The sequence below is a fragment of the Porites lutea genome, chromosome 8 (genome assembly GCF_958299795.1).
Source record: "Porites lutea chromosome 8, jaPorLute2.1, whole genome shotgun sequence".
NCBI lineage: Eukaryota > Metazoa > Cnidaria > Anthozoa > Scleractinia > Poritidae > Porites > Porites lutea.
Genome location: NC_133208.1, coordinates 564,279 through 582,431, shown reverse-complemented (window position 1 = coordinate 582,431; position 18,153 = coordinate 564,279). Strand labels below are relative to the sequence as shown.

At 38.7% G+C, this 18,153-nt stretch overlaps 1 protein-coding gene across 2 annotated transcripts; it reads left to right on the top strand.

Annotated features, from left to right (window-relative positions):
* Positions 1 to 2,320: 2,320 nt before the first annotated feature.
* Positions 2,321 to 17,733, top strand: LOC140946282 (prolyl endopeptidase-like). 2 transcript variants are annotated; one of them, XM_073395370.1, is made up of 21 exons: positions 2,321 to 2,511; positions 4,064 to 4,159; positions 4,576 to 4,744; positions 5,018 to 5,119; positions 5,883 to 5,942; positions 6,167 to 6,246; positions 6,923 to 7,038; positions 7,300 to 7,349; positions 7,469 to 7,564; positions 7,799 to 7,903; positions 8,441 to 8,542; positions 9,796 to 9,876; positions 10,139 to 10,252; positions 11,235 to 11,383; positions 12,176 to 12,292; positions 13,452 to 13,547; positions 14,756 to 14,803; positions 14,897 to 14,950; positions 15,427 to 15,583; positions 15,806 to 15,874; positions 17,443 to 17,723. In XM_073395370.1, exons 1-21 carry the CDS (start codon positions 2,360 to 2,362, stop codon positions 17,506 to 17,508), a joined length of 2,079 nt encoding a protein of 692 aa, XP_073251471.1. In that variant the 5' UTR covers positions 2,321 to 2,359; the 3' UTR covers positions 17,509 to 17,723. The 2 variants fall into 2 exon arrangements, with proteins under 2 accessions (XP_073251471.1, XP_073251472.1); XM_073395371.1 differs by lacking the exon at positions 10,139 to 10,252 and having other exon boundaries at positions 17,443 to 17,733.
* The last annotated feature ends 420 nt before the right edge of the window (positions 17,734 to 18,153 follow it).

Sequence of the window (18,153 nt, the reverse complement as noted above, 5' to 3'; positions counted from 1 at the left end):
TTTCAGTCTCTGCCGCTCATTTTCACCATGGTGGCCGGTAGCATTTCTAATTTTCTCACCGCAGCTACAAAATTTTCATGTTCTTCCAACAAAAAATGTATCCTTTAATTTTTATCTCTCGGTCTAGCTCCCTGTCGCTCTCAGGCTTCTCGTTGAGCCGAGTCGCTGGCTCGTCGCCTACTTTCTCTTTCTCTCTGTCTTTCTCTTTCTCTTCCAAATTCCTGGACAAGCTTAATACTTTAAACAACGCGGATACAGAAACAATTTGCGCTTTTCGTTTTCGTCTTTATTGACTCTGGTTTTCTCTGCTTCACAATACGCGGGTGGCAATGCGACTTCCCGCCAAAATAACCTCGAGTTGCATTTGAGTCTCCATACCTTTTACATTGGTATACCTGTGGTGCAGACGGACGGTCGCTCGGTCGGGCGGTGTACGGTCACGTGATTACCAACTAGGATGGATGGATTTTCTTTATAGCTGTGGGGCTCTGCGAGCGATTGGAGCTCCGCTAAGATGTTTATTGGTTGTCACTGGCGATGGCGTGTTAACCTTTCTTGAATTTTAAACAAAAAATGTGGCTTTAAAACACACAAAGGCCACTTGATGCACAGTTCAGACGGAGTCGCAGAAAGTGATCAAGGTCCGTGTTGCAAAACGGACGTTGTGATCATGGCGCAGGTCAGTGGGACATTCAAGGTCGTTTTTCCCTTTCGTCTGTGAAAGGTGTCGAATCTATATAACTTAATGATTTTCAACCTTGTAGAAAATAATCAATTGGGCCAGACATAGTGCCGATATAGTGGACGTTTTTATCCAACAAGGCCTTTTCCCATTCACTGTCTGTCTTTACATGTATCTGGCGTGACAGCACGTTATATGCCATATTTCCGGCTTTGGCAGGAAGTAAGGTCATGGCTGTCTTCATTTGTGCTGCGCTTGTGTATTACTCATATTTTGCGAAGATTAGTATAAGCTGCATTTTTCAGATGGATTGGTGTTATTTTCCGCAGTAAATCAGAGGTTTACTTTAAACACAAGAATGGAGAACAAGACGAGTTTCTGCCGCAGAGAAACATGCAAAAGCAGAGCCAAGGCCAAGCGACATATGAGCTGAGCTTGCAACAATGTGAGTAGACTGAGGAATTTGATGCCACTCATATCTGTGAATGCGAATACCTCTAGTCGTACAATTAAAACATAAGAATTCTCTAGTCCAATATATATTTGTGTGCTCTTTACTGCCATAATTTCTCACAGGGCCGGTAAATTTTGCTGTGTCATCAATTTGCCTAAAACATAGCTACAAATCTAAATGACATTATTATCACTAGTAATTTTTCTCACTGATGTGCTGAAGCAACTATACTATAGTGAAATCAGTTTTCCTTTTACCTTACCTTACCTTTTTCCGTGGACCACTGATTATTGCAACAGGAACGTTTTCTTTTTTTATGAAAAAGTGTGCCAAGGTTAGCTACACTGTACTATCGACCAGACGTGACAGAAAACAAGAGCAAAAAGTCCAATCACTTGACGTTCATGTGAGTTCAGTTTTCTCGTGATGTCAAGGGTATTCCCCGCTCGTCCCAATCTCCTGCAACCTTAACTTGAGCTACGCTCTGCACCTGCTAACAGCCCGTTCAACATGAGCTATCAAACGCACTATTTTCAACATTTTTATGCGTAGTTATTTTGGATTTTAAAAAGCCTCATACTTCTGACTCAGCGAAATAAATAATATTTCCAGCTATGATAACATTTTTATTAACAAAACGGCACTCATAGATTGGAAGCATGGATGATCTGATACTGACAACAACACCAACACAAATGTCGATGATGCAACCGCGTCTCTGGATGGCGACGACGTGATTCATAGCTACTTGTAAGTTATGTATAAAAAAATGTATAACAGCTGACTTACGATAGTTTCCGATTGAGTTTTACAATTTTTCCAACTATATAAGGATATATGGGAAAGTCAGGAAACTTACTGACTGTAAACTATGGGTCTAGTTATATGTAAAAAAATCGCAAGTAACTGCATGCAAATAAACGTAAGTGAGTCTTTTTCCTTTATTTTTGTGGCAAGACTTATTTATTTCTACTTTTGCCTACTCATCGAAATTTGGTGATGTTTCTTGAAGTAGCTGTCACGTGGGCGTATCTAAAGCCATCCCTATTTTTAGAATGATCACGTACTTTTTAAGACGTGATATATACCTCGTACTCAGATCTTACTCTGTCTCTGCGGCTATCTGGAGATCTGGGTCGAGGCTTCAATCAATCGTCAAAATGGCGGTTCCGGTTGTAAGTTTACCTTTTTCCTATCCACAAGCTCGAAGAGATGAAACTGTTATGGATGACTATCATGGTACAAAGATTGCTGATCCCTATGTTTGGCTAGAAGATCCGGACTCAGAAGAAACCAAAGCCTTTGTTGAAGAGCAAAATGCCATTACGATGCCTTATTTAGCAGACTGCGAAATCCGAGATAACTTCAAGACAAGGTCAGCAAAAAGCCTTTAACTTTACAATTTAAAAGTTGAAAATAAAATTGTATGCTTATTTCTTTTAATTTGATCAAACTGGAAATAACTGTAAGTTGATAGTATCGCGGCAGTTTGAAGTACAGGCTGTAAAGTGTTTATGATTTTATTTTCCGAAGCATGCACATGTCTCGCATTTGTTCGTAAACAATACCCCATTCATTAAAGCAACTCCGTTTTGTTTCGTGAGCAAAAAGATATTGATAGTAGATATTGTGGGAAATGAAACGTTGGAGGGTTAGAATGCTTATTTTAAACTCGTAATGCTTTGTACGTGTAGATTTATGGAAGTGAAAATTATCCACCATCTCTCCCTCCCCTCCCCCCGCAAGGACCCAAGTGTTTTTTTAGAGCAACAAAGTAGTTAACCCCCTCCCCCACCTAAATCTAACTCCCTTCCAAAGTATGATAATCCCATAAATGAGGTACTAGCCACCTTTCTTACAATATTTTGGCCAAATAAATTGGATGGCAAGGTGGGGGGGGGGGGGGGGTGGGGGGGTAGGAGTTTACTCAAGGTAGAATTTTTAACTGGGTGGCACTTATTAATACTTTTTCTATCAACAAAAAAAGCCTTATTCTGTCTTAACTTTAAAGTGAGAGAGAAAATAATCCCATTAGGGTGGAAGGAGAAACTCCCATGAAGTACAGGTGGGGCCATCTAACCCTTGCCTGATTTCAGGCCAAAATATAGATCGTTTTCACTGTCACGTAACAAAAAAATTAAATTGGAAACCATCCAGTGGAAGAAGCCAAGGAAATAAAATGTTATAAAAGACTAATATATAAACAATTTGTCCAAGTCTCAGGTCTTTGTGGCCCACAGTTTCAGAGTTATTTGCCGAAACATTTCACGCACCTTTGTAAAGCTTTGTATAGAGACACCATGTTGGTGCACCATTTTGGAAAACAACAAAAACATCTGGAGTTCACCCTTCTATAAAATCTCTTTCTTTTCACTCAAGAACTGGCATACGTACACATAAACATGTCTTCTAATACTTGAAGTGGTTATATTGCTGAAAATCAAGAAGAGAGACTTTTTTCAACGAGAGAGCATTCCTATTTTGGTATCACGCACTGTGAAAACTCGGAAGTTCAAATAATTTGCCGTATTCTCAAAATGAAACGTGCTACGGAAATGGAAACTTGTACAGAGATTTACTTTTTGTTTATCTTCAACCTAGTGTAAATAAGAATGTGAAAACGTCGCTATTACAAATGACTTTTCAATTTCATGACATCACAGTGAAAACCATCTATATCAATTTCGCTGTCCTATTTCATATGTAACTAAACCAGTGTTCTCAAGGGAAAAATGATCTCAAAATATAATAAAGAAAATTAATTCCAGACCTTGTTTTAACAGAATGCAAAACTTTACCCTTTTTCAGGCTTAAACTCTATTCCCAACTTAAAACCAAAATGGCCTGAATAACATTATAAAAAGGAGTATTCCTACCAAGGGTGAAAAATAATGCTTTAAGTCTTGGAATTTTTATTCCACCTGCAGGCTAACTAAAATGTGGGACTATCCAAAGTATGGCTGTCCATTTAAACGTGGTTCAAAGTACTTCTACTTCCACAACTCTGGGCTTCAAAACCAAAGGTAAAATCTACTATATTAACCTTCTATGGTAGTTTTTTAGAATGATTAATTCTGCATTGTGACATAGTGTCAATATAATTCATTGGTCTTGATCTGTGCAAATAACTCCTGGAAAATCTTAAAGTTGTGTGTTTTAAAAAGCAGAAAATATCACAAATTTTGTTACAGTTATGATTAACAAGGAACAGAAATTTATCTTTTCCAATTAGGTATTTTTAATCATACTCAAGATTAAAGAAATCAGACTCCTGCTAGTGCTTGTCTGAATTTGTTAATTAGTCATAATTATATTATAGACTGATTTGTACTCCACGCAGACCTACTACCATAATATAATTATGTTACCATGTACCATATTTACATCAAATTTAGCTTGAATAGTATCATGACACTGACTTTTCTACTGATTTTTCAAGTGTGATGTATGTTCAAGACTCACTAAATGGTGAGGCTGAGGTATTTCTTGATCCTAACAAGTTGTCTGAAGATGGAACCATAGCGCTTGTGGGAAGATCATTCTCTGAAGATGGACAGCTTTTTGCCTACTCTCTTTCACATAAAGGATCTGACTGGGTTACAATTAAGGTATTGATGTCATGCTTTTGTTGTTATAGGCTTTTAACCCCTTTCATGACTTATTGAATAAGCTAATACTGAAAAAAAACACATTGTTTGAAAAAATGCTTCTTTTTGAGCTAGTTTTCGGCCAATTATCTTGAAAATCCTAAAATAAGAATAAAATAAAATTTGCAACACTGAGGGCATGTATTGGATGCAGTCAGTACTGCTAAGAGGTAATATTATGTCACATCCAGTTCATGATTTTTTCTGACTCCTTTGTCTTTTTAATAATTTCAGTTTATGAAGGTGGATGGTAAAGTGCAGTTGCCAGACTCCCTAGAAAATGCAAAATTCACTAGCATGGCATGGACACATGACAATAAGGGCTTGTTCTACAATGTAAGTTTTTAGTTGTCCAGAGAACATCACTGTAAACTTTACCCTGTGGAGTGAGGGTACCTTCCACCGGCCCTGTAAGTGGCTCCTCTGACATAACAATGCTCTATTTAGGATGCATTACTAAAAGTAAAAACTGAAGACTGATTTCCATTTACTAAATGGTCTTAGTAATATCTGAAAGTAATGTATGTTATACATACCACTTTATGTAGGGTCAGCAATGTTAACAATGGCGTGAAGAGTGATGTTGAAAATGTCCTGAGTAATAAATACAAGGTTGTCTGAGAAAGCTGGTAAATTTGAAGCAGGGTTGTCAGGATAATGAAAAACGTAGATGGAAAAAAGTTTTAATAAGTAGATGGTCTTAGTTGAGTAAAGAGTTTATTGTAAAAGAAAGGAGTGCCTTTTACAGTGCACAGCAATTAACATTTGAGGGTATAAGGGGACCACCCTTTGTGAAATAAATATTTTACAGCTGCATTTCAATTTCATAATTTTTTTATCTCATCAAACAAAGCATTGAGAAACAAATAAAAATGGATTTTTTACACTTTCATGACAATCACTTAGCAGTAATTTCTGCCGGGCCCCAAGGCTTCTGGAGAACCTGTTTTAAGCTCAGTAACATAAAATGGGAAAGATAAGATACTTATCAAATAAACTTTTACATATTTAGTATTATTACATAACAATCTATACTTTTAAAGAACATGTTATTACTACTGTATCACTGTATTTTAAGATTCTGTTTTTGACCTGATAGAAATATCCCAGTAGTTCTAAAGCTGATGGAACAGTCACTGAACTAAATCTTAATCAAAAGGTAAGTTTGAAATATGTTTGTCTTATTTTGCAACAAAAGTGTAATATATTTAATGAAGTCAACCAGCCTGAAGTCTAGCTGTAAGAGGTTTGGTGATGTTGGGCTTAAAAGTGCCATTGGGATAGAGTCAGAATGAGAGGCCATTGAAAAATAACTTATGCAAACAACTGCCTAAAACCAAAAATGCATTCTCAGTTGTTATTTTTTTGCGACATCCATAATAGCTTTATTACCATGTTCTTGGAACCAGCCAGTCAGAAGATGTTCTTTGTTGTGAGTTCCCGGAGCATCCTAAGTGGTCTGTGTAAGTAATAATTACAGTATGAAATTACTGTTATTTTTTTTGGAAAATATTTAGTCCAGTAATATTGCTCACATGTAGCTCAGTAATATAACTACATGTATTATCATCATCATCATCATTTTTATTTCATATAGCAGGTTATATAAAAAAAAGGGCAACCTAAAGTTGATGTGCACCTACTACAGTATTACACCTGTACACACAGATGCACACATGTTTTTAAGATTAACCAAAATACTGGGGTCTATATTTCCAATGTTCCTTTTCTTTAAAAACAGCAGTTTTTGCATTCCACAGTAATCAGCAGCGTAAAAGAGCTGTGGTACAGGTCTGACCATTATTCGTCATTATCTGATTAACCATTATTTTGTGGATGCCAGAACAAAGGCAGCACCTTCTCCTCAGTTGTTTTAAGACCCTGAGTGTTGGTCTAACTGTGACTTTCCTCTTAGACAGACCAGTGCTTATATAATTGAGCTAACCAAAGGGGCGGTTAGCTCAGTTGTCAGTTACTTTGTTTAGAGAACACTACACCTTAACTTGGGTTATGTTTGCTGTGTGCTGACTTCTCTGTGGTGTCTGTATTCTTAGTAACTTTGTACAGACTTAAATGTTTTGTATTGAAGCATGTCTAATAATTACCTAAACTTTTGGCACTTGTTTTCTTGTTTTGTAGAGGTGCTGAAGTCAGTGATTGTGGACGATACGTGATTTTAACTCCACACGAAGGCTGTGCTCCAATGAACAGACTTTTTTACTGTGATCTGGAGAAGCAAAAAGATGGAATTACTGGTAATAACACAACAGACTAGAAAAGTTCAGAATCAGCTTCTGTCCAAGTGAAAAAATTCAAGTGCTAGAAACTGCAAAAATTAGTTCAATGCTTTACATTCACTCTTGGCTCTCCAACTCTTAATTTTTGTATTATTTAAATTTATTATTATTTTTTTATTTGTATATTTTTTCAAATGATTTAGCTTATGCAAAGAGAGTTCAGGAAATAAGGTGTTTGTGTAATGGCAAACTGTATATTTTTGTTTATTATTGTTTTAGGTAAACTTCCTTATGTGAAAGTGGTGGACAATTTTGACGCTGAATATGAGGTAATGTCATAACAATGATGTATTCCCTTGGAATTATGGTCAATAGACCTCTTTATCTTGTATGTTGTAAACTTTGTATTAAATTGTTTTAACTCATTTTGCTTTGTGTTTTTATCTAGTACATCACTAATGAGGGGACCCTCTTCACTTTCAAGACAAACTTGAAAGCTCCAAGATACAAATTAATCAATATTGACTTTTCAAAACCCGAAATGGTAAGTACAGTATGATTGCAAATGTCCTCCAAAATGACGTTGTAGACGATTTTTTGTAAAAAGATATTTCAATTTGTTGTCTGTTTTTTTTTTAACAATAACAGTTGGATAAATGTCTCCTGATCAGAAGAGAAAATTTCCTTCGCTTACTGGTACTCACTTTTGATACATTTGAGAAAAGTGAGGGTGTTTGTCCGTTAACAAAATCTCGCTTGTCATTGCTTTAATATCCAGGAACACTGGTCGACTCTTGTTGAAGAAGACGAGCAAGATGTTTTAGAATGGGCGTCCTGTGTCAAGCAGAATCTGTTGGTTCTCTGTTACCTTCATGACGTCAAGGTCCGCACTGTTTTTATGGTGGTTTCTTGTTTCTACTGGTACTGAATTATTCTCTCCTAAGAAGGAAGTCATAGAAAAAAACAGAGATAAAGGCCGTGTTCAGGCGTTTTTTGTTTATATTTGCAAAAGCATACAAACTAATACATATGAAAAACAGCTCTCAAAATAATCTGTGACGGAAAAGTTTACGACAGCCGCCGTTAACTGTCATTTTTTCCAGTACTTGCAAATGTTTCATTCATAAGCGTGGAAATTGGCTTTATATTTAATTCAAGCTGCGATAAGCGGAAGAAACAAAGTTTAAAATACTCACGTTTTCTGTTGGTTGTTTGCGTAAAAAGGAGTAAAAACTAGCTTCCTCACTTTTTGACAACGGTAAACGGCAGCAAGCGTGATAAATGGCGGGAAATGGTGGTCACGTGGGCGTCCTTGCTGTTCCCGCGCTTCTAGTTAGTACGTGAACAGCTGTCTTCATTCAATATAACTGAAAATGAAATACGACGTTGTTACTAATTTACCCTGTTTTTTACTTTCCAGAGCGTTCTTTACCTTCACAATTTGTCGGGAGAAAGGCTGATGAGTTTCCCACTCGACATTGGTAGCATTGTTGGTTATTCTGGGCGGAAAAGAGATTCAGAGGTAACACATGAACAACTTGAACAAACCAAAAATGTGGAACATCAGTTGTTTTGTCCGCGGAAGCCCTTGTCGCTCTTAAGAACTCGTTTTACATGTGTTCTTGTGTTCCAGATCGAATTAGAATTTGATAGAATTGTTTGTTTTTGAGTTGAGAGGGAAAAGGCCGGAGTATAGAGTGAAATAATTTCTCGTAGCAAGAAAGAGACTTCAGCCGACCATTCGCGCCGTCTCCGAGATGCAAACTTGGGCAAACCTTGCTCCCTTTAAATAGCTAAAATTTCAGGAGTTTTGCAAGGGGATGCGAAAAAATGAAAGAATGATCACAAGTGGTAAAACTCAGGGAGGAATTCTGAGGCCCTCTGGCGCTGTTACCTTCAAAACGATGGAAACGGGAACTTAAAATCTAAATAACAATATGCTTAATGAGCTACACATGTAAACTGTCACTCTGCACGTGCATCACGCTTTTTGTTACATTTCTTCCCCATCACTGCATAATTGCGGCTACGTTCACTCAGCGTCGCAAGAATTTTCGACCGGTTGAAACTTCGTGTGTTTAGTTTTTCCGTTCAAACAGAATCACCTTAACAGTAAGAAGACTTAGACGTCTAACTTTTCAGAGTTCCGTCTGAATAGAGCGAAAATATTGAACGGTTTCGTGTGAACGAAGTAGTCAGTCAAATTTTCAGCCGGTCGGCGAAAACTCATCTTGTTAGGGACCTTAAAAATGAATTTACGGACCCGCTCAATATGTTAAATGCAGGCGACTTTCCCTGGAGTTGAATTCTTAAGGATTTTAGTCAGGTTCAAAAAGAGGAAGGAAAATTCATCGTCGTATGTCCACGTCTTCCATAAAACGTCAAATCAGGAGGTTTCACGTCATAGTCGTTCATTTTTTTTACTCCTTTACTGCTTTTTTTACCGTCGTTTTCACTCCCGTCGTCGTCGTCCTTGCTTAAGGTCCCTATTATCTTATGTGACGTTTTGTGGACTCCGCGACGTAAACACATGACGGCAAATTTTTCTTTCTCTTTCTGAACTTCAACGTGGACTCTAAGAATGCAGTTCCAGGAAAACTCACTTAGAATAATCTCTATCAAGTTTCAGAAAGAACGGGAATACGCTTTAAAAGTGACTAAGCTTCCTAATAATTGTTGGGCTCAACACTGCTTGACCCAACCTGGAACCTTCGGCCATCGAATTTTTATTTTTGAATAACAAAACTCACAACTAACTACCTTTTCTTTTTGCAGATTTTTTACCAGTTAACTTCATTCCTAACCCCCGGAGTTATCCACCATTGTGATTTAACTGAAGACAACATCCAACCCAAGGTTTGTGTCTTAAATTGCCTTCATTTCAGTGACAATAAATGTCATATTTGCGTTTTTATTGCTGAAGAAAACTGTATTACAGTTCATTGCATATAGCTTACACCAATAAACATTGTGTTTTAAGAACGAACTCCGTCCTTCTTCCAATTAGTTGTGAAAAAACTAATAAGATAAGACCCCTCTATGACGAGCCCTCCAGTGTAAAAAATGACACTCTCTGCCAGGCGGTGGCGCTAAATAACCATGTTTTTGGAAATGACAGGTTTTCCGCGAAATTAAAGTGAGTGGATTTGACGCCAGTAGTTATCAGACCGTGCAAGTGTTTTATCCAAGCAAAGATGGAACCAAGATTCCGATGTTCATTGTTCATAAAAAGGTAAACCTGTAATTTACTTACACACGTGAAAATGTAATGTTGCATAAAGATCTGGCCCCAGTTGTTTAAACGTGGGATAGCGCTATCCACCGGATAAATCACTATCCAATGAATAAGTATTGGGGAAACTAATTGCACTATCCACTAGATATAGAGGATATTACATGGCCGCTTGGAGAAACGAAATTTCTCTTCTCGTTTTGAAAAAATATTTCACTCGTTCGCGCAGTTTTATTTATTATATAAGCACCAATGAACTACCAAACCATTTCACTCTAATAGTTTTTTGGTGTGAGCGATTTATTATGTAGCCATAGCAACGGTGATATTTTCACATGTGAAGATAACATGTTATTTTCACATGTGAAGATACCAAATTTTCGCGCGAAAGTCCACCTGGTATTTCATTGGTGTTTATATAATAAAGAGATTTATTCGGTGGATAGCGCTATCCAGCCTTTGAACAACCGAGCTATGGTTTAACAAACCAGGATATTATGAAAAGGGGCAATGTGTAACCGGTAACAAGCACAGGGAAGGGTTAAATGAAAAATGGGAACGAAAACCTAGCTTAAAACCCTACTAGCACTATCAGTAACTTAATGATCTATTCACTGTTTTGTTTCCATTTTTCATATTTTTCCGTTTCCCGTTTTAGTGACGATGTCTTGGTTTGTTATGTAGGAGCTTGAGCAGCGACGATACGCACGACTATATATGGTTGGAGTCGCTCCACCCACCTAGTCGTTTTGCTTACTCGATAAACACCTGATTGCCTTTTCCAGCGAGCTTGATAGCTCATTTGGGGTGACTTCCCCAGAACTTAATGCTCATAAGCAATCGAAAAATGGATAATGGACTATTTTAATGAATGATGTATAACAGAGTGCTTTTGAGACAAGTACTTGTTCTTAATACTTTTAAATTATAGATTAAAGCAAGTCTCAACTACTGTAGTTATTTAACTGTGTTTGTTAATCAGGATATCGTGTTAGACGGCAGCCACCCTTTGTTCTTGTATGGTTACGGAGGATTCAACATTTCTATTACTCCAGCCTTCAGTGTTTCACGAATCGTATTTATGCAACATCTCGGAGGGATAATTGCTGTTCCTAACCTAAGGGGTGGAGGGTAAGTATAGCTAAGTTGTACTTAAGAATTGCTTTACCTAGGGCAAGGAAAAGTATGTTTGCATTTTCCCCACCCCAATGCCCCCCCTCGCCCCGGCAGTAAAATGACAAGATTTGCTGAAAATGGTGTCAAACCTCGTCCGCTTCTAAACTCGAAAGGGGATTAGCACAGCCGGTTAGTGCGCCGTCTTTTGTGCGGTAGATTCCGAGTTCCGGCGATTCCCAATCGTAACCTCACATGCTTGTTACCCATAGAACAGAGCACTGATGGAAAGAGGAACGGAAGAGGGGGGGGGGGTTGGCGTAAAATGAGCGCGCCGTCGGCATATGATAAGGAACTTCACCTTTTGACTTTTTGCGTCCGTAAAAGAAGAATTGGGTACCAAATTTTTCGCTAGAAAAGAGAGCGACTATGTCTGACAGAAACCTGCACTATGCCTCTCATTTGTCGCCCCCACCCCCCCCCCCCCCCCCTCGAAAGCCATTGCTCCCGTCCAAAATTAATGAATTTCCGTTTATCAATAATTTGTCGAGCATCAGGACAAAATGACCGTAGTTTTGGATATCGGCAAGGGTAAGTTTGGAAGAGATTCAAAACGGCGTCTGAACTTGTAAATCATAATTTTTGACCACAATGTTTTGAAAATATATTAAAGAAGTTGCCTAGATGTTAATGGTCCCTTAGTTTCCTGTGCAGTAGTTGTTATGCATCATAATATTTACATTATGTCTGTTTCGTCTACATAAAAGACGTGTTCACGAAAATAGTTTTTGTTTTGTTATCTCCCTGCAGGGAATACGGAGAAACATGGCATCAAGCGGGATGCTTTGGGAACAAGCAGAATGTTTTTGATGACTTTCAGTACGCAGCGATTTACCTAGCACAGCAAAAGTACACTTCGACAAACAAGTACATTTGTACTACTGCTTTTCTTGATATCCTAGGAGTTTGGATGAGTTGTTAAAGTATCTTTACACTTCTCAGCCCGTTCTTCCTGCCTTCCAATATGGAGCTAAACTTATTTGTCTTGTTCCCAAGCTACATTATGGCACGAAAAGCAGAGAACGCAGGGCTTTCTGGGAAGGACAAAACCTCGTAGCCGAGTGTTGTGCATTCGTTCTACGACACCCCGTCCTCATATAGTTAAAGCAAAGATTAACGTCCAGGGGTGACGCAATATCTTTTTTGCGATTGTTGTTAATCGATCAGCTGACCGCAGGAGAACCTTTTTGCGGTCACGATTATAGATGCACGCAGTCATAAAACTATGATCTGGTAGGAGTGCGAAAAGAAAGAGTAGTAAGGACCTGTTTACAAGAAGGGAGGGTTTTCCCTAGCACTCGCACATTTCTTCTTTTTTACGCAACGTTTATAAGGCGGATAGGGTTACCCTGGAGTTAGGGTAACCCTACCTGAGTGCTAGGGTTACCGAAGAGCCATGGCTCTTGGGTTACCCTAGCAAGAGGGTTACCTTAGCTATCTTCTAAACGCCCTGCTAGGGATAACTCGCCTATACCCGGGACAACTTTGACTGTATAGCGTGATCAGAAATCTTGAAAATTTGAACGGAGTTATCCAACTTTTCGAGCTAAATTTTAAACATCTGAACAAACGTGTTTAACATGCAGATCTCTAAGATTTCGTTTAAATCTTGGGCGTTACAAAGAATGTGTATTTATTCTTATGGGGTGACGCACGACGAAACACGTCAGTCAAGTTTGTAGAGTTGACCTGTTTGAAAGGGGAACCCTGCTTGGGAAATTTTACTCGTAAACCAAAGATATCTTTAACCCTCTAGCTAGGCTAACCCGGCCTATCACCAGGGTTACCCTCCCTGCTTGTAAACAAGCCCTTAGATTAGGTACACACTTTTTCACGCGCACTTCTTGCACTTTTGGCTCTTCGGTCTTGCACTGAGCGTCTCGCGCTCTTCCTTCCCAGAAATCCTTTGCACCTTAATAGCAGCGAAAGAAAACGCCTGTCATGCGGTCTTAATGATGAAACCATTTCGGTAGCAATATCATTGCAAGTTAAATGAATTCACATCCTCTTGTGTGTTCAACGACAGGATAACCATCTGTGGTGGTTCTAATGGTGGACTTTTGGTCGGTGCTTGTATCAACCAGAGACCGGAGCTGTTTGGATGTGCTGTCTCGCAAGTACCGTAAGTCACAGTTCAACTTTATTCCTTTAGCATAGACCGTATTAAAGAATTGAAAATTTTTGTAATAGGCGAGCTCATTTGTCAGCTTTTGAACTCTTTTAAGTACAGGACAACTTAGAATCTATATTAAAATGACTTTCGTCGTAATTTATATGAGTTAAGAGCGCCTTAACGCCCTTCATTTTCAATGATGTTTTTATTTCTTGGGGGATCCCTGAGACTAGTTTGCGTATCTCGATTTTGTACTCGACTAGTCCAAAGTTTTTGCTTGTCAAGTTTGCACATTTTTAGGCAGTACTGTAAAATTCCGAAAATAAGCCCCGGGGGTTATATTTTTCAAAGGCCCTTTTTGAGGGGTATTTTTGAGGGGGGCTTATATTCGGAGGGGCTTATCTACAGAGGGAAATTTGCGTTTCAAAATTGATTGGGCTAGCCTTATAGTTGGAAATAAATTTACCATTTTTGCTTTGTTTTACTTTGTATTTGAGGGCAATTTTCCAAGTACGAGCCCCCGGGGGGCTTGTATTTGGAGGGGCGATTTAACGGAGGGTTTTTTTGCGTTACCGGTTTGGGGGGGCTTATATTTGGAGGGGCTTATGCATGAGGGGCTTATTTTCGGAATTTTACGGTAGTTTATTTGCACGATGACGTCATCAGTGTACAGTTCGATGTTTTCTTGTGGAAATAAGGGTTATTGTTTCATAAATCTCGGTTCATAATTCTCACTTCTTGTACTTGAGCTTATCCACTTTGCATTCTAGTTCTTTATAGCCTCCCACGCAGGCGTTTTTGGGGGAGCTCGTATTTCTTCCCTCCTCTCTTCCCTCCTCCAGGGAGGGAAGAAATACGAGCTCCCCTAAAAATGCCTGCGTGGGAGGCTAAGTTCTTTATGGAGATCTGATACCACCATCTTCGCTAAATTAAATAAGCCCCTCCCCCTCTCAAATAAGTCCCCCGTCTCTATTACTGAAGCCCCCTCAAACGCGTTTGAAATTAATAAGCCCCCCATGCAGGGGTTTACGGTATTACCACTTTGTTGATAATAAATGCCGTCCACGTGTTTATACGTGCGGCACTTTCTGTAACCATTTCCCGAATTCGTCAATACTAGGACGCATGTTTTAGCCAGTTCTTTGAACTCTACTAGTGTCCTCTACGGAACTGAAAACATGTTTATAATTCTTTGAATTCTATCATTACTTTTGCAGAGTCATGGACATGCTGAAGTTTCATAAGTTTACCATCGGCCATGCCTGGTAAGTAAGCATTGGAGAACATTGATATAAAGAAACGTTTATGATATTGCTTCCAATTTGAGTCATTAAAACGTGTCTTCTTTGTTTGCAAAGGACAACTGATTATGGTAGTCCCGACAAGAAGGAAGACTTTGAATGGCTGATCAAGTGAGTTGCTTTCTTTCCTTATAGAAATTAAACATTATTTTCCCTCTACTTTCGTGAAGTTCCTCCTCAACTTAAAAAGGTTTTTGATTTATTTCTGAGAGACGTTTTCTGTTGCTGCTAGACTGGTTCTCCTGTTCTCAGCCACTAATAGTGAGCGGAGAGAGATTCTTGGCAACGAACGAAAGAAAAACGTGAACTTTAATATTATAAAATGAAAGAACCCGTATTGTGAAGGTTTCATGTTAAAGCAAAGGGTCATTGGAAGGGTAGCTTTTCCCAAGGTGACTTGTGCTCTTTTAAAATTGTTCTCAAGTTTGCATTCGATCCACACAGTGATACCTGTAGGTACGAGGCATTGAGAAAATCAATCTGGACAGAAAAAAGTGTTTATTCCCTATTATAATCATTTGTCATTTATCGAACCATTGATTAGCTGGTTGAAGTATTAATAGTGTGATTAACTGATTGATTTTTAGATATTCCCCTTTACACAATATCAAGATTCCCGACAACGGAGCACAATATCCAGCGCTGCTGCTATTAACCGCTGACCATGATGATCGTGTTGTTCCACTCCATTCTCTGAAGTATATCGCAGAGTTGCATCATCGTATTGGCGGTTACGAAAAACAGGTACCGTAAATCCTCTATTAACCCCACCTCTCAAATAAGCCCCCTCTCTCTAATAAGCACGTGCTTTTCAGGGGAAGAATAAGCCCCCCCTCCCCCCCCCCCGGGGGGCTAATACATAACAGGATTTACGGTAACAATATTTTTTTCTTGCATTTTTTTCTCTAAAGAGGAAACTTTTCTTTTTAATAACAACTCGACCCTCGGATGTATTTTTCTTTGCAGACAAACCCATTGCTTATAAGAGTGGACACAAAAGCCGGTCACGGATTTGGAAAGCCTACCGCCAAAATTGTAAGTCTGATTAGTTTGCACGGGTTTCCAACAAGTTTTCGGGTGCCGGAATTTACTTTATTTGAAAGCCAGTATTCGGGATTTTAAAGAGGGTGGGGTCGGTATTGGGATCGAATGTATGCACGGGATGTGTGATGATGAAAAGAATCATCGGCATTACGGGATTGAGGGAACATTTGGATCGCGGCGACGAGATTGGAGAACCATATTGGGAACTTTCAATGTCAATTTTAGCACTGAAGCACACGTACCAACTCCGTGGTATGGCCATTACCTTACGCATGCGCACAACCATATCACCCCGGCAGTGGCAGCCATGTACAGTTGCTTCGCCCTTATTGGGGCTCATCAGCATAAGCCTTAGGGTCTGTGAACGGGCGAACCATTGTATCAAAGACCCATTACTGCCCAGGCGAGTGCAAAAAAGTATTCCTTTAAGCGACAGCTCCACTGTTGAAAAGTGGTACCTAATGGTTGGGAACCGTATGCAAAACAGTTCTCCCACAGCATGCGTATGGAGATGGGATCAGAAAAATTGAACTGTGTGCCTAAATACTTTCAATGTCCGCTGTGAAAGCCTAAGATAAGTTGTCTCTTTCAACATGAATTTTCCTCCTTTAACTTTTCAAGCGCCAAGATTCTGATTAACATACAAATTCTTTAGACTAGTCCCCAACCAATTTGTTTAAAGATCACTAAGCATTTTCCTTTTAGTGATCATTTCATGACCTTTCTACTTGATTATATATTGATATTGTTAGGAGTAAATTGATGTTGGTCATTCTTGGAACTTAAAGGATTAAGGCGTGCCTAACGAAAGACACAAAACCTGAACGATAAATGTTTCCCTCTACCAAAAACGAGTAAAAGAGTGCTTATAATTTGTTTGATTTAGAACTGTGTTTTACTAACAAGTGTTTTAGTTTTGTTATTTCTGAGAACTGAAACTTACCAGTACTAATAGGCCACTTCCGAGTTCGCCCGGGCCTCTGTATCAAAACGAGGTTAAGTGCTTAACCTTTGATATGGAAATGATTTTTCATTCTCATGGAACAGTAAAACTCAGTTTCACAAGAAATGTTGTGCACTTGGCCTCATTTTGAAAATGAGGGTTTTCGGAACTCGGAAGTGGCCTATTGTTTATCCCTTTTCCTTGGTGGATGAGCTTCAGCAGAAGTTCTTTTTTGTTTTCCAAACTCCAATCACATTTCTTATGTAGTAGCTTTTTTTTAACACAAAATAATGTAAGCAATGCATGTGGAAATGTCATTGTCGTTAACAAGCACCATTAACCAATTTTGTTCATACTTCCGCTCGCGACCTTTTCAGGGACGCGATTCCCAAGTTTCAAAAATCTCATTTTTATAACGAGGCTAAGTGCAAATCATTTGTAGTGAAAATGAGTTTTATTTAAGTAAGAATAAAAAATCATATTCATATCGATGGCTTCGCACTTAGTTTGCCTCGAAACAGAGGCTCTAGGAAACTCTGAAATGGCCTTATTATGATCCTTCTTAACTGCTTTAGAGTCTTTACCGTGTTTTTTTTTCCTCTCTCTCTCTCTTCAGATCGAAGAGTATTCAGATATTTACGCCTTTATCGCTCGGAATCTTCACCTCCAATGGCAAGACTGAGCTGTTCAAGTTCTTAGAGATAAGTGTCTGCCCGTTGTCCGCTCTCTAGATTTGATCACGCAACCATTTGTTCTGTAGAAACTGAACTAAATTGTGATTTTCTTGCTTTTAATCGAAAATTAAAGGCTTGTATGTTGTACGAACAAGAGTTCGGGTAGACTGTACTTTTTGTAGAACTCTGTTGCAGTCTATGGTCCTTTTTTAAAAGCTGTAGTGCCGTCGTATTCTTGTTAGTACTAGAGCTATTGTTTGGGTCCTTATGCTTCGTGAAACCAATGACAGCATTTCCCCTCTTCCTCCCACACTTTCTATGTACTAACAGGATAAGTAGGAGAATTCTGTCTTGGAAGGAGAGAATCCTGGGAACGAGATTAGAACTTACGGAGTTTAGGGGAATGCCATTTGTACGGTGGCCGATAGGAACAAAACAGAATAGCAAAATCCTAAACAAAATCGCAAACCCCAAAACAGAATCACAAAACCCCAAAACAGAATCACAAAATCCAAAACAGAATCGCAAAACTTAAAACAGAATCACAAAACCCCAAAACAGAATCACAAAATCCAAAACAAAATCGCAAAACTTAAAACAGAATCACAAAACCCCAAAACAGAATCACAAAATCCAAAACAAAATCACAAACC